The following is a 23,259-nucleotide window of genomic DNA, read 5'->3' as shown; positions in this document are numbered from 1 at the left end:
CTGTCCTTTTTGAAACTTGGAAACGAAGTTTTCATTTGCTAACTAGTCCAAATTTCAAAACACATAATGGCACACACTTCTTAGTCCAGCCTTCAAAACGTGGAACACATGACTCTCCCGTACTGTGTACAATGTTTATCCATCACGGCCCAAAGTTGGATACGTGCCAGTTTGTTGGGTACGGACCAGATGTACCCTCCTCAGTCCTCACTACACAACAACCAAAAAATAAAATAAAGGGTCAGATTCCTGGTTCAGGTATCAATGTCTTTTTACCCATGTACGATAAATGACGTAATGAACTGACACCTGTTAGGTTTGGCATATTTTGAGTTTTTTATTTATTTCGAAATACTATGTGGTTAAAGCTACAGTAACTTATCTAAGTGGCATCCGATGTACACGGCGGTGATTAATTATGGCCCAAAGTACCATTGGTACATGAACACGTGGAAACATGAAAGGTTGCTTGTAATGCAAGCAATGGTTAGTTACTTTAGTAGTCATTTTAATTTTAAGTAAAATGGAGTGTTTTAGAACTGATGTTGACATGATACCAACCAATCAATCTAGCTTTATACAACATCTCCGTTTAATGCTAAAGTAAAAGTTGAAAGAGAAAAAAGTAAAAGGGGACTAAAAGAGATTAGGATAACTCTTAGGTCTTAACTAAAATATATAGTTGTTATATTTTTCATTTTAAAACGGCGTTTTGTTTTTATTTTAATAGGGTTTTTTTTTTTTCATTTTCATTTTCATTTTAAGAGATGATGTGGTTTCTATATAAATATTATTAAACAATTTCTTATATCTGTCAAATAAAGGGTTTTTTTTTATTTAACCCTCCACGAATAGATCCTCTTTTGAGATAATCCCCCATTTTGAGAATCATTACTGATTGCCTCCCATTTTAGAGTTAATTTTTTATACTGACAATTTTGCCCTTATGTCAAATTTGTAAAAACTCCCCTTTTTAACATATGTCTTTGAAAATTTTGAAAATTCAAAAAAAATAAATAAATAAAAATTTGAAAACTCAAAAAATCCAGAAAATTGAAAAAAAAATAACAAAAACTTGAAAACAAATTAAAAATACGATAAAAGGAAAATAAAAAAAACTCCAAAATTTTCCAAAAATTGAAAAAAAAATCGGAAAAAAAATCCGAAATTTTTTTTTTGGCAAAATAAAATAACATCGAAAAAATGCTTAAAAATTTGAAAAAAATAATAAAACAACTCAAAATATAGGAAAACAAATTAATTTTATTATTTTTTTCAAAAAATTTGAGTTGTTTTATTATTTTTTCAAATTTTTATGCATTTTTTCAATTTTATTTTAAATTTTTTCTAATTTTTTTCCCGATTTGTTTTTTCAATTTTTGGAAAATTTTGGATTTTTTTTTTGAATTTTCCTTTTATCGAATATTTTTTAATTTGTTTTCGAGTTTTTGTTATTTTTTTCATGATTTTTTTTTTCAATTTTCCAAATTTTTTGAGTTTTCAAATCTTTATTTATTTTTTTTTTTTTTGGATTTTCAAAAACGTATGTTAAAAATAGGGGGTTTTTACAAATTTGACATAAGGGTAAAATTGTCAATATGAAAAATTAACTCTAAAATGAGGGGCAATCAGTAATGATTCTCAAAATGGCTCAAAAGAGGGATCTATTCGTGGGGGTTAAGTCAAAAACCCCCCAAATAAATTACGAAGATCATAATAGATCAACAATCAACTTCATCGAATGTTTCATATATGTAAATAATGTAAATGTATATGTAAACATTGTAGATGTATATGTACAGAAAATAGGAACCGACCATCAAAAACATGTTATTATCGCTTGATTACACAATATTTATTTCCAAAACTGTTAACATAATTCTAGATTAATGTTTCATATTTGCTATCCTCATTAAATTGTGGACTTGAGTAATATTTAGGGGGTGTTTGTTTTTTTGTTTTTGTTTTTGTAAGTGTTTACTTCTTATTCGCCAGTGTAAGTGGTGGACCATTTGTTTTTTTGGGTGTTTGTTTTTCAACTATTTATAAGTGGTAAACCTTTTTTATAGTATATTTTTGCTACTTATAAGTGGCAAAAGTATAAGTAGCAAAATTTGAATTACATAAACTTATAGGTAGCAAAACACTTATAAGTAGTAAATTATAGGTAGATTATAATATTATATATGCATGATATTTCTAGTTTTCATTCAAGAGTTTCACGCAACTAGTAGGAAAGTTGCGAGGTATTCACATCTATATGATATATTATATTTTGCAAATGCGAAATACTTTGATGGCCCACATAGCTAGTCTGATTACATTTGTTAGAATTTTGTTCTATCATCTAAATGACATTGTTAAATCGGCTCCAGTGAAACTTATTCAAGATCCTAATAGAATATCTAGATTTGAGACATTCTCCATTGAAAACTGACAATACCTACTACTCTGATATTGAGATAGCGTTACTCGTGGAAGTTATGTTTCCTGGTTTTGCTTCATTTTATATGAGAATACTGACATAAAACTTGATAAGAAGGTGGATGCCTGAAAATGTATTTTCTTTCCCAATATACTAGGTACTTGATTAATTAAGTCATTAATAATTTGTTTCTGACATCCTGAGTAGTGGCTGATTTCGTCCAAAAGCTTATATTTGGCGTGCGTTGTCTAAGTTATTTATTTGTATTGCTAATATCAGCTTTTCCGTGTTTTTTTGCGTTTGTCAAATGCCATGAGTATTGTGATTACTTGAGTTAGGCTTGCTCTTTGAATAGGTGTGTGTTAGAAAGTAAATCTGTCACTGCCCGAATTTCTAAATAATTACAAAGTGAATATTTGAAAAATAAATATCTCAAACATCACTCGGTTCAATTGTCTAAAAACTCAGGCTATGACGGAGTGGATACAACACGTACATATAAAAACCTAAAACCCACATCATAGAAGAAACCACTTGAAAATAAATAAACCCCATAAATTTCCACCATCACTTTATTAAGCTATCTCCCGTCCAAACAAAACATCAAACAAACTCTCTTAATAATAGTCCTCACTACCATGTTCTCATGTCATGCTGAAAAATATAAACTACGTTATTACATCATTTCAATAAGAATCAGACCTAATAAAAGAACTAACGGACTGCTCCAGGCAAGAATCCAAATTACACGCCGCGGTTCTACTGTCTTCCACCTATGTTCCCAAGAACACACCCACGTTACCAAAACAAAGCAAACATGGGTCAGCAAAATGAAATTTGCTGGTATGAGTAGACTAACCACATATAAACATTTTCAATCTTTACTTATCAAACTAACACTTTAAATATATCATAACTAAAACATTCTCAGCTTGGAAGACAGGTAGTTCCGTCATTTCAATCGGCATAGTTTCTTTCCAAGCAAGACTTCTATTTTATTAACTCATTATAATAACTGGTTTTAATAACTAAGAAATTGAATTAAAACTTACCGATATCCACTGCTGTATAAGGATAGGACCGCGCCCCTGCACAAAATATTATTAAGTCCTACCTCCCATGTAAACGAAAGTTATAAATTCTAAATAAACATATATAAATATCCTATCAGTATGCAAATGCAAGTCCAAGCACACCCATACAATCAATGAATACAACTAACCCGCAAGGCGAATATCTTAGTTCCTCTCTAGCTAGGGCAGTCCAAACAATCTGGTCATTCATGTCACATTCAATGAATACCCATATATAACGCTAACGGGCTATTTATGACACATTCAATAAATGCCCACCTAACATATGACATCATCAGTCATAAAACTCAAATCCAAAACTTGAGGCGTGGAGAGTTCTAAAAAGGTGCAATAAATTTGTTTATGCATTATTGAACTTTATTGCATACATTATTTCAGAGAACGAAAGGAGTATTTTGTTTCATGTATTTTTGGTTTACGCGTTATTAATTAGATTGATGTCTAAGTGTCATAACGTTGCATATCATAAAATACTGAAATATCACATAGTAGTTAATACACTTACACACGTATATATAGAAATGTTTTAGCCTAAAGCCAAACATGCTAATAGCCCTAGACCTATCCTAATAGACCGAATCATAATCCGAGTTAAAAGTCAAATTGAGTCAACTGGTCAAAGTCAACCCTGGTCAACAGTCAAAATTAACCAGCCAGGTTAACAGCAGTAAACCAGACCTAAATTCCTCTAACCCAAAAGCCCAAAGACTAGGGTCCAAAGTCTAACACTTAAGCCCAAAATGAAATGTCAAAATTTAAAACACTCAAGCCCACCCATTGATATCGGCCCAAGCCCAACAGCCAAAAGAAAGAATGAACATGACGTTCTTCTTCCTCACAGCACCTCCACCACTACAGCAGCCACCACCGGCCATCTATCTCCACTATGAACCCACCGGTTTTCCTCTCTACCAAAAACCCCATCTAACCATACAAAGAAAACGCGATTCCCCCAGTTCTCCAAACTCGCGATATTTCCGTCATTAATGGCTGCTCAGAGCTTCACAACACTCATACCATGATTCCACCACTACCAATCATTTCCCAACAACAACAACTCATCTATTATTCACCAGACAACAACCAACAACCAAGGATAATACCACCCTTCAATTCAATCGACAGTAAAAGAAAACAAAGATATCACTTCATCAGGCAAAACAGTTTACACTCGCGGCAATCAATAAGTTTTGAGTCCATAAGAACAATTAACTATATCATTAAAAGGAAACTCAATTTCATTCCTGGTTAAACAAAAAAAACAATCTTGCGAGGTTACAGTATATCTGTTCCTATGCGTTAACAATCTTATGTATTTATTTGTTTTATACCATTTAGTTCTAACAATCACACGCGTATACAACCACATTTTCGACCTTTACAGTCGACAAAAAAAAAAATGATGATTCCACAGTAAATCAGTGTTTTAGAATTTTACCAAAGTGTAACATTTTATATTGTTGAAAGTATCTACTCACCCGTGATTAGCTCCAAATGTCAGCTAGTTATTCGTAGATTTCCAGAAAAACTTCTCTCCTCCCTTTCCTCTCTGTGAAACCCTCTTTTCTGTAAAACTCTCTTTTTGACCAATCCTATTTTGTTTCTTTTCTGTTTTAAAAAACCCCGAAATAGAGAAGAAGGTTTATCCCATAAACCCACGTCTCCTATTTCCACTAACACTTATCCTATTTTATTTTATCTATTATCCATTATTATTATTATTATTAGGAAAAATAAAAAAATAAAACACGAGATGTTATAAAACCTCTATTCGTATACTATATAACCTTGACATAGTTATAATGGTCACGGTCATTACAATTATACTTTGATATACTTGTTTCAACATCTTTACAAAACGTTAAAATAAGTAGTAACCACTTATAAATAGCAAAAAAAAAAACACCCTCTTAATATCAAGATTGGAATAGTTAGGTATTTTTTTTCAATCATGTCATGAGAATACATTGAAATCTTGCAAATCTCTACACCACCACCTTCCTAAACTTACGTTGATCCTCATCACTTTGTGGTATTGTAGTCTATATCTTACAATGATTACATTTCATTTTGCTGCTCCATCAACTTTGATAACAAACAACAAATACGACGTTTTTCTTCAAACTAATTAACTAATTTACTAAAGTTTTATATGGCTTTCGAAATCCTAAATCTAATTAATACCTTTAATTTTGTAAACATAAATTAAAATTGTAAATAACTATATCTATTTAAAAAAAAATAAAATTATATTAGGATTATTATAAGACTACAAATCGAACTTGAGTTCCACTATTTATTATTAGTTTTTTTTCCCCATAAAATTTCATATATTCAATTAAGGTTAGTTGTAGACTTCCACTACTAATCACTTTATTACACTGAAAACACCTTCTCATTTCTCCACACAAGATATAAAATCTCTTTACAGTTGAGTAGCCGATTCATCTCTCTATACATGAAAAAAAACATATAAAAACCAAAATCCATTTCCTCCAATGTTATATAATTGATAACTACCATAAGTGATCGACACACAAGATTTAATTGAAACCCAAAACAAAACCGTGAGCTGTAATTACAGAAACATTTATTAACAACATACCTAAAAATATATACAATAACCTCTTTGACGAATAATATGGTTAGTATAATCAGAAGTATACAATTTGTCTTATGATGTTCATATGAAGTTTGACATTACTTACCATAAAAAAGATCATTCCCATTTCATTATAAGATGTTATAATAATTATTATAATAATGTAATCATTCAAAAATTATTACCTTTTATGTAATAACATCTCGATAATTGTCATTTTTTTTCCCGTAGCTCTGGTGCTCTATAGATATTAATGCCAATATCTATGAGAGGCTCAGAAGCGATATTGTACTTTTCCATATCTATCTCTCCTAGGTTGATAAATTGCGCTAAAAATATAGATAAAATGATAAAGAGTTTAATTTTTCTAACAAAATAGAACATAGAGAAGAATTCGAAGTTACCTATTCTAAAATCGCCGATCCGGATTCTATCTAGAAAAGACGGTTACAGATGATATGTTAAATTATTTAGAACAAAATTTATTTTAGATTTGTATGATTAAGACAACAAGATGAACTCAACTTGTAGGGTCGTTAATTGTAAAGGATTAGGGTTTATTAGACTACTAGTAACCGGGAGCAGCCGATTCATCTCTTTATAATAAAAACAAAAACAAAAAACACATAAAATTATTTCCCTTTCCTCATTTTTCCAAAACCAAAACCCTTCTTCTTCCCCACACTCTCAAAAACCCTTTTTCTTTTATGAAACCACAGCATCATGAAAAGCTACAATCTTTCGCCAACTTACCGACACGATAATAATATCAACAACAGACAACAACACAATTTCTCATCAAACACCCGAAATTATCACAACAATCACTATACAGAACGACCCTTTACCTCAAATCACCAAACCAATCGTCAAACATCAACACCCACTCTATACTCCCACTCAAATTTCGTTATCCAGCTACGTTCAGTTAACAACAGGACTTTTCATGAGGACCATGTGATTAGATTAGTTGAACAATGTGTGCCAATTCCAGAAGCAAAGTTTATTTCACCGTCTAAATATGTCGCCGCCACGTTACAATATAGGCAATGGAAAGATACACTTGACGCGATTTTGTACCTATGGGGGAAGAGGCTTAAAGGGGTACATTATTTGAATCCTAATTTGATATCTAATGTTACGGTGCCTTCGGATAAGGATGAGTTGAGGAATGCCATGAAGTCGTTGTTTATTAATCATGTGAAGGGGTTGATGGAAGGGGACTTGGTGTTTAGGTGGAGGAAAAAGATTGAAGTTGCGGAGAAGGAAGTTGGGGAGATTGATGGGGCGTTTAAGAGGAGGAGAGGTGTTAAGTTGTTTGAGTTTGAGAAACTTGAGAGGAAGAAAGAAGGACTTGTTAAGGAAATTGAGCTTGTGAAGAAAAGGTTAGAGGAGTTTAGGATTGGTATGGAATGTGTTTTGGGACATATTGATGGGTCTCAGTATAACGTGCCTTTTGTTATTGATGATGGGAAGTTGGATGTACTTATGTTTCCTAGTGAACTTGATTGGAATAAGATACATTTTGTTATTGTAAGGGAATGTAGAAGGCTTGAGGATGGTTTGCCGATTTATTCGTTCCGACAGGATATTTTGAAAATGATTCATGGGCAGCAGGTATATATATATATATATATACATATGCCTGTTCTGTGTTTTGATTATGTTTTAGTTGTTTGTAATTCATGTATTTGTGTTTGCTACGTTTTGTCGTTGGAAGTTTCAACTGTTTTTATTATTGTTTGTGTTGGTATGTTTGGAAATTAGGGTGTAGGCACTTTCCCTTTATCAGAATTGGGTATGCTATTTCTTTGATTTTTATGAAGAAGAAACCGGAATATATCCCTCTAAGGTATGTTGGAAAGTCGCCTAACCCAAAGGGATGAAAGGTTGGCGCCAAGTGTTTAGTTGCACATTGGGAAGGTTCAGCCAAGACTTTAGGTTCTTATGTAAAGGTTTTTGGCTTATACGTAGGAAACTTGGTGTGGCTAGAATTTGGATGAGCTGCTTTGAAAAGCCTACTTTGTTCTAGGGAGAATTATAGAAAAACCTGGTTTCTCACTCCTTCAAAGTTACATATAACCCCATTTTCCGCAAACAAAATACACCCATAATACCCGGTAAAAGAGTTTTTTGAGATGGCGGTGGTGTACCTCCTCACGTTTAAAATTGACCACTGAAATGATGGTAGTTGACTACCGAAAGACTGAAAGTTCATTTTCACATATATAAAGTGAATGAGATTCCGAAAGTTTATCACTCCAGAAAATTTGAAAAGGAATAGTAGTTTATAGTTCTATGTACGTACAAGAATCTTTCTCATGCAGTGTGCCTCATTGCATAATATCTTTCCCATTTGTATTTGCTTTCTTTTTGTCTCTCCTCTTGAAGGTTATATCCAGTTTTGTATACCGAGTATGGCAGCATACTTGTAACGAGTATTTTTATTTTCTTCTTGTTATCATTCTCTCAGGCAATGGTCTTGATTGGAGAGACTGGATCTGGAAAGAGTACGCAGTTGGTTCAGTTTCTAGCTGATTCAGGATTGGCCGGTGCTGGTTCCATCATATGTACTCAACCCCGCAAGATTGCTGCTGTTTCTTTGGCACAAAGGGTCGGGGAAGAAAGCAGTGGTTGTTATAAAGATGATGCAGTTATTTGTTATCCATCATTTTCATCTGCTCAGGGATTTAAATCTAAAGTTATTTTCATGACAGACCATTGTCTGCTACAGCATTACATGAATGATAAGACACTGGCTGGAATATCGTATGTCATTGTAGATGAAGCTCATGAAAGGAGTTTGAACACAGATCTCTTATTGGCATTGTTAAAAGGTCTGCTGCTTGAGAGGGTGGATTTGAGGCTTATTATCATGTCTGCTACTGCCGATGCTTGCAAACTTTCAGACTACTTCTTTGGTTGTGGAACCTATCATGTGGATGGTAGAAACTTTCCTGTTGATATCAAATACATTCCTAGTGCATCTGGACAGTCTGATGCCATTAGAAGACCGGAGTTGGGTAATTGTGCTTCCTATGTTTCTGATGTTGTTAAGACTGTGAATGAGATCCATAGAATGGAAAAAGAGGGTGCTATTCTTGCTTTTTTGACATCTCAGATTGAAGTAGAGTGGGCTTCTGAAAACTTCAAAGCTCCCTATACAGTTGCATTGCCTTTGCACGGAAAACTCTCATCAGAAGAACAAGAAAAGGTTTTCAAGAACTACAAAGAGCGCAAGGTTATTTTTGCCACAAACCTTGCTGAGACATCCTTAACTATTCCAGGAATTAAGTTTGTGGTGGACTGCGGCATGGCTAAAGAGAGATGGTTCGAGCCCAGCACCGGTATGAATGTGCTCCGAGTTTGTAGAACCAGTCAAAGTTCTGCCAATCAACGTGCTGGTCGTGCTGGTAGAACTGAACCTGGAAAGTGTTACAGGCTATACTCTGAGGACGATTTTCAGTCGATGCCTTCTCATCAAGAACCAGAGATTCGTAAAGTTCATCTCGGAATTGCCGTGCTGAGGATCATTGCCATGGGAATAAAGAATGTACAGGATTTTGATTTTATTGATGCCCCTAATCCTAAGGCTATTGATATGGCGATTGAGAATCTAATTCATTTAGGTGCCATAACAGGCAAAAATGGTGCTTTTGAATTTACTGAGAATGGTCGGTACTTGGTTAAATTGGGTATTGAGCCTCGTCTTGGAAAACTTATTCTTGAAAGTCTTCACTACCGTTTGTGTAAAGAAGGACTTGTCCTCGCTGCTGTTATGGCAAATGCCAGTACCATTTTTTACCGAGTTGGTAATGATGATGAAAAATTAAAGTCTGATTGCCGTAAGGTGCCATTCTGCCATCCCGATGGGGACCTTTTCACCTTGCTTTCCGTTTACAAGGAGTGGGAAAACGAGCCAACTGCTAATCAAAGTAGATGGTGTGTTAGTAACAGCATCAATGCAAAATCAATGAGACGGTGTAAAGATGCTGTACAAGAATTGGAGTATTGCCTGAAAAATGAGCTCCACTCTATAATTCCAAATTTTTGGTGTTGGAACCCAGAAGAGCCCACCGAGCACCATAAAAATCTGAAGAAGGTAATACTTTCATCTCTTGCTGAAAACGTAGCGATGTACTCTGGATACGATCGGCTCGGTTACCAAGTGGCTTTAACAAAACAATATGTTCAGCTCCACCCATCATCTTCATTGTTAATATACAGCCAGAAGCCAAGCTGGGTAGTTTTTGCTGATCTTCTGTCTATGCCAAGTCAATATTTGGCTTGTGTAACTGCTATCGATCATGATTGCTTGTATACACTTTCTCCTTCTCTATTTGATGAGATGGAGAAACAGAAGTTACTGGTGACTGTGATGAATGGGTTTGGCACTCTCCTCCTGAAAAGGTTTTGTGGAAAGGCAAATAGTGGTCTGTTGTCTCTTGTTTCACAGATTCAAAATGCTTGCAAGGATGAACGGATTGGTATTGAAATTGAGTTAGATAAAAATGAAATTCAGGTATTTGCCCCCCCAGCGGATATGGAAATGGTAACTACCCGTGTAAATGATGCTCTACGGTACGAAGCAAAGTGGTTAACAGATGAGTGCATAGAAAAATGCTTGTATCGTGGTGGACCAGGCTCCACTCCTTCCTTCGCTCTGATAGGGGCTGGAGGTGAAATTAGGCATCTAGAGCTGGATAAGAGGTATCTGACCGTGGACGTATTCCATTCAAATTTGCATACTCTTGATGATAAGGAACTTCTGGTGATGTTTGAGGAGTGTGTGTCAGGCATTTCTAGCTTCCACAAGTATACAGGGACTGGACATGGCCAGGACTCTGAAAAGTGGGGGAGGATAACATTTCTTACCCCTGAAGCTACTGAAAAGGCTGTTTTGGAGATGAATGGTAGGGAAGTGAACGGCTCACTGCTGAAGGTATCTCCTTCGCGGCCTACCTCTGGAGGTGATAGATTCACATACCCTGCTGTAAGAGCAAGGGTTTGCTGGCCACGTCGGTGTAGCAAGGGTTATGCCTTTGTTAAGTGTGCAAGGCAGGATGTTGATTTTATCATTGGCGATTTTTCTAATCTCTTGATTAAAGGAAGATTTGTTTATTCTGAAAGGAGCAAGAATGAAGATTCTGTAGTCGTGAGCGGAATTCACAGAGAATTATCTGAACCAGAACTCTTAGAGACTTTCAGAACTGCTACAAATAGGAAAATATTTGATATTCACCTGGTCAGAGGAGAGGCTGTTAATAATCCTTCGTGCTCTGCCTGTGAAGATGCACTTGTGAAAGAAATTGCTCCTTTTATTCCTAGCAAGAATATGCCTGGCAATAATTTTCACGTGCAGGTGTTCCCCCTGAGCCAAGAGATTACTTTATGAAAGCTTTTATCACTTTCGATGGGAGACTACATTTGGAAGCTGCAATGGCTTTGGATCATATCCAAGGGAAAGTACTCACTGGTTGTTGTTCATGGCAGAGCATACAATGCCAACACATGTTTCACAGCTCTGTATCTTTCCCTGCTCCTGTTTACCCTGTTGTCAAGCAACAGCTGGATTCATTATTTGAAAGCTTCAGGCATCGAAATGGTACCTCCTATAACTTTACATACTTAAAATATATGTGGGAAAATTCACTTCCATCATTTAGGACCCTTTGATTCAATGGCTGAGTTGAAATTGATTTTACTCACACTTAAAGTAGGTAGTATGGAGATTTCCATTTTGCTTCACAACCTATGCAAACAAAGTCTGGAGGTTTCCTCCTTTCTCATTCACACGTGTACTAACTCCCTGGATTAAAGCTAGAATCGGATGCATTGTAAGTGAAAGAAGTCCAGATTCTCGTGAGATTCCTTCTTCTGCAAATAAATGGCTCCATACCTATTTAAGGGTTTATTCAGTCGAAGAACATATTTTAAAACCTGATCCAAAAATCTAAATTAATTCATTCAGAAGATTGACAAGCAGAAGAGGACCGACCCCTTTTGTTAACCCTGTCATTGCTCAAAACCATTTTATTTTTATGGAAAAAGATTTTAGGATAAAATTCTACAATACTGAAGATAGACTGTATATAATAAAAAAAAGTACAAATTGAGTGTTTGGTCAAATTCAATTACAACATGAATTAGGGCATCATCTGGAAGGGATAAACCAGGAGATGCTTATGTGTTTGTGTGTGCATTTGTTTATTTTTTGAATTTGTTTATTCACTTTATTTTATTTTTTGGTTTTCCTTTTGCTATTTGCTTTCAGTTAGGACTGTTCCGGCTATGGTTTTATGACTCCGCTGGTTCAAGCTTGAACCGAAGTTGGAGCTCCCTGGGTCCACTTTTTTATGTTGAACTAGTTCAACATAGAACCTGGTTTCATCATCGGTTTGAACCGTCCGTTTCAACTTAGAAACCGGTAAATTCGGTGGTTCAAGCATAACTCGGTTTAAAAATCGGTTCAACTCAGTTGTTTTTGCTTAACCCGGCCGAGTTGACTCAACCCAAACATTAAATACTTTACTCTATTAACCTTAAATATATAATATTTTTTAGGATATTTCTTAACAAAGACCCAGTTGGGTTTTATTTGAACCGTTGGTTTGAACTGGGACCAGTCTGATCCGATCTGGCTAAAAAAAAACCGATTCTGAAACCTTTGGTTCCGGCGTTTAATCAGAATGTATGTATAATTGGACATGTTCAAGAGTTTTTCTGCTCTTAACACAACGAGCATGAGGAGGGATCTCGTTTTGTTTGGCGTAGTTTTACTTTTAGGTTATGTTATAATAATTAGTGAATTGAATTGAGCATGTTTCTGGACCAATTTCATATTAGTTTGGACTGAAGGATCCAAGGGATGAGAAACGGGGTGGTTTCTTTTGTCTTTTGTTTTATTCTCCCGTTTATTAACTCGTGGAGTTTCCCCATCTTTTATGTGTTTCCAACTTTCTGTGTGCCTATTACGTTTTCCTGCTTTTGTTTTGCATATTTTTCATGTGTTGATGTAATTTTCATGTTATATTAATATCTCACTATGGATCAAAGAAAAATAAAATAAAATATGATAGGAACTCGTGAGCCAACTGCTAGCTCGATTAGACTTAATATATTGGTTTATTATATTATCAATGCATATCTTTTACCTAATGGGGAGAAAAATATGATAGGAATTGGATTGTGCACTTGCTCTTTATCAATGCATATCTTTTACAGATTGAAGGCGTTATTGGGATATTTATTTTGGACTCGGATATTATTTGGATTGCGTGAGAAAAGGAGAATACTGTAGAAGTATAGAAATATTTATGTAATGAGAAATATGCTTATATATATAGTAATTCTCTAAAAAGTAGCTACTTAAGTTAACTTAAAATAAGTACGTACATAAAACTTCACCTACAAAATAAATTCAAACCTAATTTTTTGTGGTTATGAAACACTCATCATAATAATTATCTTCTCAAAATTTCAGCTCATTTGGAAACCTCTAACATAGATAAAAATTGTTGTTATCTTTAAAAAGAAATCTAACGGTCTAGAAATGTTGTATTTTTGTAGTTGTTTTTTGCTAATGTTAGAGGTTTCCAAATGAGCTGAAATTTTGTAGAGATGATCTTAATATTGAGTATATCATATCTACAAAAAAAAATAGGTTTAAATTTATTTTATAGGTGAAGTTTTACTTACGTATTTATTTTAAAGTTAATTTAAGTAGCTACTTTTAAGAGAAGGACTGTATATATATATATATATATATATACACACACACTTTAGAAAGATGCATCTTAAACATCAAGTAATTGCAGGCCATGGTAATTTATTAGTTATCAAGATTATCATAGCAATACATAAAAGAATATTTGTTTTCCTTTTATACTTTGTTTCATCAATTAATTTGGTACATCTCTTGCTTGTTAGATAGTTTCTATTTGTGGTTTGTAATTGGTAAGGCTACACCTATGTCTAGATTGTCCAATATGTGGGTGTATTATGGGTCCGATTGCAAGTCATGTTATATGATCCTATAAGTTGTGTGCGCTTGTGCAACATCATATGAAATCATCTAGATTGCTGTCATCTTGAGTATTTAATATATGGTTTTGATACCCCGACCAACAGTCTTCTCGGTCTTTAAATCCAATTGCCAGCTGTCATTAGCATGATTTAGGTAGTTGATGCCAATATAGATGTAGATACTTGGGAGCACAGCCACTGTTTAGGGGCATATGAGCAAAACCTCAGCCAGTTATTTTTGCATTAATTTTTAAGTGGTATTGTCGTTCTTCTATGCAGGTGTAACCTACAATCTGGAGAGGAATGAGAATGGCTCTTACCGGGTGAAGTTATCAGCAAATGCTACTAAAACTGTTGCAGACATGAGAAGACCACTTGAGCAGATACTGAAAGGGAAGAACATAAATCATCCCAACCTCACTCCAAGTATACTGCAACTTCTCTTTACCCGAGATGGTATTGCACTCAAGTGGACAGTGCAGCGAGACACGGGAACCTTCATTCTGTATGATAGGCAAAACCTGAATGTCAGAATCTTCGGTCCACAGGAGAAACTTACTACAGCTGAATTTAGATTGGTGCGATCTCTGTTATCCCTTAATGAAAACAAACAGCTTGAAATTTGTCTCCGGGGCAAAGATCTCCCTCACAATTTAATGAGAGAAGTGGTTAAGAAGTTCGGCCCAGATCTTCATGGGCTCAAGGAGAAGGCACCTGGTGCTGAGTTAGTGCTTAGCACCCGTCGTCATGCACTCTTGTTACGAGGGGACAAAGAGTTGAAGCAGAAATTGGAAGAGATAATTCATGATGTCGCAAGGTCTCTGGGTGATAGTGGGCTGTCTGAGGTGCCTGAGGGTGAAACTTCATGCCCCATTTGCTTGTGTGAAGTGGATGACTGTTATCAACTTGAAACTTGTTCCCACTGTTTCTGTAGGCCATGTTTGGTGGAGCAGTGCGAGTCTGCAATTAAAAGCCATGATGGATTTCCATTGTGCTGCACCCATGAAGGCTGTGGGAGACCGATCTTGCTTGCAGATTTGAGGTCTCTGTTAGTAGCACAGAAATTGGAGGACCTCTTCCGAGCTTCCTTGGGGGCATTTGTGACTTCAAGTGGTGGCAATTACAGGTTCTGTCCATCTCCGGACTGCCCTTCACTTTATCGAGTTACCCAGCCTGGGATGGTTGCCGAGCCGTTTGTCTGTGGAGCTTGCTATGTTGAGACTTGCAAACGGTGTCACTTAGAATACCATCCTTATATACCTTGTGAAAAGTATAAAGAGTTCAAAGAGGATCCAGACTCATCACTGAAAGAGTGGTGTAAAGGGAAGGAGGATGTGAAGTGTTGCCCTGTGTGTGGATATATGATAGAGAAGGTGGATGGGTGCAATCACATTGAGTGCAAGTGTGGAAATCATATTTGCTGGGTTTGTTTGGAATATTTCAGCAGCAGTGAGGATTGCTATGGGCACCTGAGAACGGTGCATCTTGCAATAATATGAACCCTATTAGGTTATGTTAGTGTGAATATATATCAATAATATGAACCCTACTATTAGGTTATGTTAGTGTGAATATATATCTCAATTATACTGTATCTGAATGTAAATTTATTTGAACGTGTAAGCTCAACTCAAGGTATATGTGCTACCTCGTAGATTGTGCATTTACACATTCAGATTATGCCCCTTAATACTGTTCACTTCCTCTGTAAATCCAAACATCTAAATGTTCTTCATTTGCTTGCCCTCTTCTCTCCCTTTTGCATTTGTACTTGGTAAAATCATTTCCTGGAAACTACAAAGTTCCGCTTACAATTCAGATGAAACATTACGGAACTAATTACGAAAGGATCATTTTTCTGAAGAACGAAACTTGAGATACTTTTGTCCCCGTGCAACCATTTGTTATCTTGGAAAATTCATTCTTTTTAGTGTTGAAGATTTTCTTTTGTTACCCTCATTCACATCTTAAAGCTAAATTCTTTAAGTTCGATTTATTTTAAAAATCAACTTGTGGATACTCTAGGAATACAACGCGTTCTTCTTAAATATAAGATTCGAAACAAATAGAATAACGTGCACGGACAAAACTTACCACTTGCAACGTTCGTCTGTTTGGTGTAATTGTGTTGCAAATTTTTATGTCCAATGTTGTACAGTTAAGATAGCAAGAGGATTTTATCGTAGTTTAACATTCTATTTAATTAGAGGTTGATCCCCTCAATAGAATCAAATGGAGACTTTTGGGCTGCTTCAAAGCAACCCAATTGCTAGTTCAAGGCTATTACCGAAAGTGCTAGTAATATTCTAATTGATCAGTAGAATGCTAATTAATATTGCTAATATATTAATCTTAACAAATAGAATGCTAATTGATCAGTAGAATGCTTCGGGCGTTTTGTACCTGTAAGCTTTACCAAAAAAATCATTGCCACTCAGAGCAAAATCATGGATCCACGTTTTAGTCCGTCCAATGAAAATCAAGTCCAACATAAGTTGGGCTTTTTTTCATGCATTTTCTAGTTTCTTGTAGAAAAAGTTACGAAGCAACCGACTAAGAATAAGACTATATAACAAGGAACAAACATAGTTCAAAAAAACAACAACTACTATTTTTCTTTTAAAGGAGGAATGGAAGTTTCACCTACTGTCATGGCATGTCTTTCAGTTGCTGCTGCTGCATTGGGAGGAAGATTTATGATTACAAGATTTTCGGGTCCTCGAATCCGGAATTTTTATGGAGGTGGGTTTCAACAAGTCATGACAATGGTAGAAGCAAGAAGAATTCTGAATGTACGAGGGAGTGCTGATACGGAGAAGATTAAAGAGGCTTATAAGAAAGTTATGCGTCTCAATCATCCTGATGTTGGTGGTAGTCATTATCTTACTAGAAAGATTAATGAGGCTAAAGATATTTTGCTTGGTAAAACAAGTAGGTCTGGGTCTGCTTTTTAGACAAATTGTTGAATTTATATTTTATGAGTTTTAAGGCATCGGGGTATTGCTTTTGTAATTTGTATCTTTTTAACCTTTTTCTTGATTTTGTTTTTTAATTATTATAATATAATGTACTGGACAACCACGAACCGCCGTTGCACCACCCTACTTTTTGCTGAATTTGAATGCTGCAAATCAACGAGATGCAGATAGTAAATTATTTGAGTTGTGCTTGTTGGCATGTAACTATGTAAGCATAGCTAATTCGCTCTGTAAAGTATAAACTTGAGCTAATAGAGTAATTTTGAAAAAAAATAAAAATGGGTGTACTATTTGTAAACCGAAGTGCTCCCAGCCCATAATTTTAGACAACTACAGTTCTGCAGCTTTGTTACATATCAAAATGCATCAAATGCCTAACTGGAATACTAGTTTGAGATACTGATCTTTGAAGCTTTGAAAGTATCCTCTTATAAATTATAACAACAAACAAGAGAATGATCGAGAAGAATATATCAAAGTGTGATGGCAACAAAAAGAAACAACACTGAAGCCAACCCAAAAAACTAAAATGCAGCTATGCAGAAGCATAAAACCGCGCTGACCTAGTTAGTGATAGAGGTCACTGCTTCCCAAGTAGAAGTGCTCTCAAAAACTTTTCACCAATACCATCAGCATATGGGAACATGTGACCTGTCTCTGTTAGTTCGTGATACTGAATCCATGGGAGCTTCTCAACAATGTAGCGCTGCAAGGTAACCGGCACAAGAAGATCTTGATCTCCTTGCCATAGGTGGACGGAACCTTCATTAATAGGAAATGGGTTCTCTAGATCCATGGGGTCAAATTCCCATTTCCCAAAACCAATTATCATGTCACTATGGATGGAGCCATATTCACCTTGCTGTTTTATCTGTGCCTGAGAAGAAAATGAACTGTATCTGACCTCCATCTTACAAAATTAAAATGCCTAAGAAGGGTTCGGTAGACACATATGTGGCAAGTTCCAAACAATTTAAGTTCATGAAGTTTAATAAGAATAAGCTAGTTATTTACTCAAGATGCAGTACAAACAACAAGAGAAATGCTAAGATGGCCCACCAAAACAAACTTTTGAAGGTTATTCATGGATGGGAATTTATCTTTCTATTTCTGAATAAACGGTACTTGTTCTGACTGAAAAACTAAAAGAAAAACATAATTCTCTGATAGGTTTCATAATTAAAAAAGTCAAAAAGGTTTATAATCTTGTAAACCAATCGTTTACACCTTAATTTGGCTTAATAGAGGGATGACTGGAATTTATACTCTATCCTACATATCTCAGACAGGTGGATGATACAGAATTTGAATTCATCATAAGGGTATACAAAGTACAGCAAAGAGATGATATATCCATGCAAAATATAGCTAAAGCACTGCAATAAAGGACGATCTGCTTTACTGCAAACTCTAAATAATTCATTCAAAGGGAGTCCCTAAGGTGCATGTTCAATCTTATACAATTGAGTAAAAACGATCATGTCATCAATGAGTGATCAGAAGCCACCTTTGACTAGTTACAGTCAAAAAGGAAGTCTACCTCAATTGAGACATCCTAATTGCCGTATAAGTGAGTTCACTTCTTTGAAATTCTTGGACATCATTCATACGAAACTATGATCGGAAACTTCATGGTACTTTTGGGATTTGTATTGCATCAGTCATGATACAGGCAGTGGCGTAACCACATGGTGGTTACATGGGGCATGTGCCCCAAGAGAACTTGAGGGAAAAAAATCATTTAGTTGTTACCATTATGTATTATTCAGGTCCATGGACTACCACTGTAAAAGTGCTCCACCTTTCAAGTCAAAGCACAATTATTCAAGGTGGATATCTATCTAGTAGAATTACTCTGGTACAATTACTCAAAGCACATTTTAACCATGCTGTTTTCACATAACCAACTTTGCACCACCGTTGATTCACATGCCAGGATTTCAAGTGAGACATGTTTACAGACTCAAGGTTCTTGGTATATACTTAACCCCAATCTAAGGGATCTCTATGTATTTTTATTTTTGTTAAAAAAAATAACACTATAAAAGGAAACGTTATTCTTTTATGTTTTCAAACTTTTTCATCAAAAATGTAATACTTGACGGCTTATGCGTAATAAAATATAATCCTTAATTAGCTGTTTAGCGACACAATAATTACGCTTTTATTGCTAGTATATGGCAAAGTAAATCAAGGATTTTTTTCCCAGTAATGTATCCAAGTTCCCCATGTGCCGGTGATTCCTGGCTCTGCTGGATATAGGCTTGTGCTCTGTTGATACATTCTGCTAGGCTTGATTACATTTATTACCATGCATGCATCTCATCTATTTTGAGTTCTTATTTTGATATGAGTTTCTCTATGTGTTTTCCCTCCTCCATATATAACAGATTAAGTACCATCCTTCATCTGTAACTTTTCAGTTCGGAAGTATATACTTAGGAAAGACCACATACTAACACATTAATTTGGTATAACCGTAAAACTAAGCAGTTGGTACTTGGTACAACTGAGAATTATGCAGTAAGCTATGATAGTATTTCATGAATTTCCATTGGTGGAATCTTAATTCATTCATTCGGTCAATTGGTACACTGACCAAGTGATGATGACAGATGACTTTTTTCACATCAGACGTTTGACCTATACTTTCCGATCAAGCTCCATCCTAGAATGTATGTCCTCTATAGTGAATTTGAAAGACTCAATGCCGATTCTCAAGAACAGCAGGAAAATATCTGTTACCCATTATCTATTTTTCGTTGTCTAATTTCTTATAGTATTACTTGCAACACAACTCAGAATTGGAGGGCAAACATGTGCTTGGAGAAACTTAAAGAATAGTACATACCAGATGATTTTTTCTTGATGCAAACTTGGGGAGGAGAGCTCTGTCCGGTGGCGAAAAAATTTCAGGTTTCAGGGCTGCAACACTTGAAGCAGGGAACCATTTCTGAGTGTTCCACCAGTAGGTGAGCCATGGGAGGTGGTGAGCCACCCGAAGTGTCCATTGGTCCTGCGTGAATTGCTGGTTGTAGACTTCTGTGGATAAATTGGCTGGAAATCCAGGCCACCAGAAGTTGACTACTGGTGTAAGTAGAGTTGCACCTAATAGCCTGCCAATTTTCACGAACTTCCAAATTTAGGTATTTTCAAACCAAAATGCAGAAGAATGCTGACATAGATAGGAAACACCTATGATTTCACATTTTCATTGTGTTCAGTAACCCTGTGGAAATTGACTTTTACAAATCGTACGCTGAAGCTGCTTGTTAGAATTATTAAGAATTAAGAATGGAAGAACTTGGGTATAACATACCGGTGGGGGATGTATTTTAGGCAGGCCCAGGTCGCTTGTCCTCCCATAGAAAATCCCACCACATAGAACTTAGACCCCAAACCCAACTGATCAGCAAGTTCTTCTATATCCAAAGCAGTGCTCTTCACTGTCCGCTTCGGATTAGGATCACTCTCTCCATAGCCAGCTCTATCGAAAGACACCAAATAAATACCTAGCTCTTCCGCAAATTCCTACAAGTACTCACATCCAATCAATCAATTCAAGTATCAAAGAAACATACATGCACCCAAAATAATAACTACGTTCAATGAATACCTTGGACAAGAACGGTACATCATGACGGCAAGAATCAAATCCATGAACAAATATAATCTTATATTTAGCCTCATCTTTCGATACACCATACTCCTTGTATGCTAAATGCCTTCCATCCTTGAGCTGTATTCTAGGGGCAGTAACAGGTGGACCACCAGGGGTACCACAAATTTTAGGTGGTGGTGGTTGAATGGCCTGATAAGCCCATGCCACAAATCCCACAAACAAAATCACTAATATAGTCTTAAGCGTCCCTGTACATGTACAATCACAGATCAACTCACTACTCCGATATAATGGGAAACCAATTATTGCTGAATGAAACAAGAATTTAGAAGATACCTATTAACTGAAATCATTATATATAACAGAAAATGTATAAAATATTACCTGAAGGGAGAGTAAAGGAAGATTTCTGCTTTGACTTTCTGGTATGAGCCCTTGCTGATGCAGCTGAAATCTTCCTGCTAACTGATGCCATATGTTCTTGTATTCCTTATATATAGGAACTTTTAAGAGAATCCCACCTGTGCAGTTTGGTCAGATGATGATGAGGAAATATTTTGAGATAGAGAGATCTAATAACACTGAGGCTGCTCGGATTTATCAATTTTGCCTCTGCATGTGTGGTTTTGAATGATGAGTTGTTGTTTCGTGAAAACAGATGCCCCTTCATTCTTGGATTTATTTACGAAATTATACTCTTACTACAATTGCCTGAATATTCCCTACGTGTACATATATCGGAGTGATTTTTTGCTCCCAGCGGGATTTGCTCCAAGAGCTCCAAGGAAACAGGAACCAACCAAGTGTCCACTGAAAAGGGGTCAACAGTTATCAAATTTCCACCTTAATATATGTTTCCAGATTTACTCTCAACTTTAAAAAAATAAAAGAAAAAAACTTAACCAGTTACAAAATCTATTTTTTGGTCTTAATTGTTGGGGAAAAAAAAAAAGAATAAAAAACTTGAAGTGCTGAACTAGTGACACTTCTTTCAAACTAAAAAGATAAAAAATCTTTAGCTAATGATGGGAAGAACTCCTATATATTTTACAATGAGATTTTTTAATTATTTTTCTTTTATTTATTTCTATTTTTAGTGGGGGCAAATCGAGTTTTTTTTTCTAAGGAAGGAATTTGATAACTATCAATCTCTTTTTAGTAGACACGTGGTTGGTTCCTGTTTCGCTTGGAGCTCTTGGAGCAAATCCCGCTGGGAGCAAAAAATCACTCCATATATCGTACTATTTAAGTGTGGCATTCAGATTTTTTTTATCTACGGTCAATTGGTCAGTCACACCTTGCTGGTAGAAACTTCGTAATTTGAGGAACATACGAATATGTTAATGCATCTAAAGAAAGGTGGGTGAATGGTGCATTATCAATTAGCATAAGTGCATAAAAGCATCTCTAGGAGTGATATTAATCTAGTACCAAACACCAAATTTCCAATAATTTGGTGTTTTTTCAACTTTAGGAGAGCTACATGTTGATGAAAACACTTAAAAAACACCAAACCAAACACCAAATCGGCCAATATTTGGTTTCAGATTTGATGCTGTATCAAATCACTCATGTGGTTTTCCCAACATCGCGTGGGCTTGGGCTGCTAAATGGGTTTCTATGGCGCGGTTTTGGCAAAACTGCGTGGGCTTGGGTTTCTATGGGCGCGGTGTTGACAAAACCGCGTGCGCTTTTTATGAAAATTAGAACTGTGGTGCATAGAACTTGAAAAATTATGAGTTTTGCATAAAAGTTAAAAAATTAATAATTGTGCAATTGAAGAAATTAAGAATTGTGATTCAAAATCGAAAAAATTAAAGAAATTAAAAACCTATGATTATGATTATGATTATGATTATGATTATGCAGTCCAAAATCTATGATTATGATATTATCATATAATATCCAAAATGATCCAAAACCTATCATATTACATCAAATTTATTTAGTTCTCTTCTTACGCCTCTAACCACTCGATCCCTCTCCTCTCTCTATTTGGATATTCCTAAGTTGTTCCTCTAAGTTCCTAACCTGAGAATCAAGATCTTCTCTGTTTGCATGAAGGTTAACTACCTTAGCCTGAAGTTCCTCATATTCCTGATATTGTTGCGTGTACACCTGCTGAATATCCTCGTACGCTTTCCGAGTCTCGTCATACGCACGTTATGATTGCTAATATGTCTGAGAATATGCCTCCTCCCTTTCTTGGCTATAATGATGCACGACAATCCTCATCCCATCAAACATACAAATCTGGTTCTCATATTTTTCCCAAATCTCAACCTGAAAATCCAAGAAAATACATTGTGAGTACATATTATATATATAATTAATAAGAAAAATAAAATAACTAAACTAACCATGGTATACTGATCAATCTGTGGCTCTAACTCATGGCAATGAGCACGAGGCACCTTAGGAATGGAAATGTAAGTAGCCTCCCCATTAGGCCCACACACGACAAACATCGAGGATTACTAGCAGACACAGGAGTTGGATGATATGCATTTAGA

General features: G+C 35.6%; 2 protein-coding genes and 1 pseudogene across 2 annotated transcripts; 2 read left to right on the top strand and 1 right to left on the bottom strand.

Moving 5' to 3' along the window:
- The first annotated feature begins 6,750 nt into the window (after nucleotides 1-6,750).
- Nucleotides 6,751-15,881, top strand: LOC147489189 (ATP-dependent RNA helicase DEAH11, chloroplastic-like). The gene is given in 4 exon segments (XM_086570708.1): nucleotides 6,751-7,738; nucleotides 8,595-11,484; nucleotides 11,487-11,726; nucleotides 14,426-15,881. Coding segments are annotated over 4 exon segments (5,244 nt in total). The 5' UTR covers nucleotides 6,751-6,844; the 3' UTR covers nucleotides 15,646-15,881.
- An 850-nt stretch (nucleotides 15,882-16,731) lies between these two features.
- Nucleotides 16,732-17,323, top strand: LOC147489188 (mitochondrial import inner membrane translocase subunit TIM14-1 pseudogene; annotated as a pseudogene).
- Nucleotides 17,324-17,529: 206 nt separating this feature from the next.
- Nucleotides 17,530-21,569, bottom strand: LOC147489187 (alpha/beta-Hydrolases superfamily protein). The gene is made up of 5 exons (XM_086570459.1): nucleotides 21,131-21,569; nucleotides 20,741-20,994; nucleotides 20,444-20,655; nucleotides 19,976-20,240; nucleotides 17,530-18,001 (listed from the first exon to the last, which is right to left on the bottom strand). Exons 1-5 carry the CDS (start codon nucleotides 21,219-21,221, stop codon nucleotides 17,705-17,707), a joined length of 1,119 nt encoding a protein of 372 aa, XP_086426585.1. The 5' UTR covers nucleotides 21,222-21,569; the 3' UTR covers nucleotides 17,530-17,704.
- Nucleotides 21,570-23,259: the final 1,690 nt, after the last annotated feature.

Source organism: Coptis chinensis, chromosome 7, assembly GCF_015680905.1.
Source record: "Coptis chinensis isolate HL-2020 chromosome 7, ASM1568090v1, whole genome shotgun sequence".
NCBI lineage: Eukaryota > Viridiplantae > Streptophyta > Magnoliopsida > Ranunculales > Ranunculaceae > Coptis > Coptis chinensis.
This window is presented reverse-complemented; position numbering and strand designations above follow the sequence as displayed.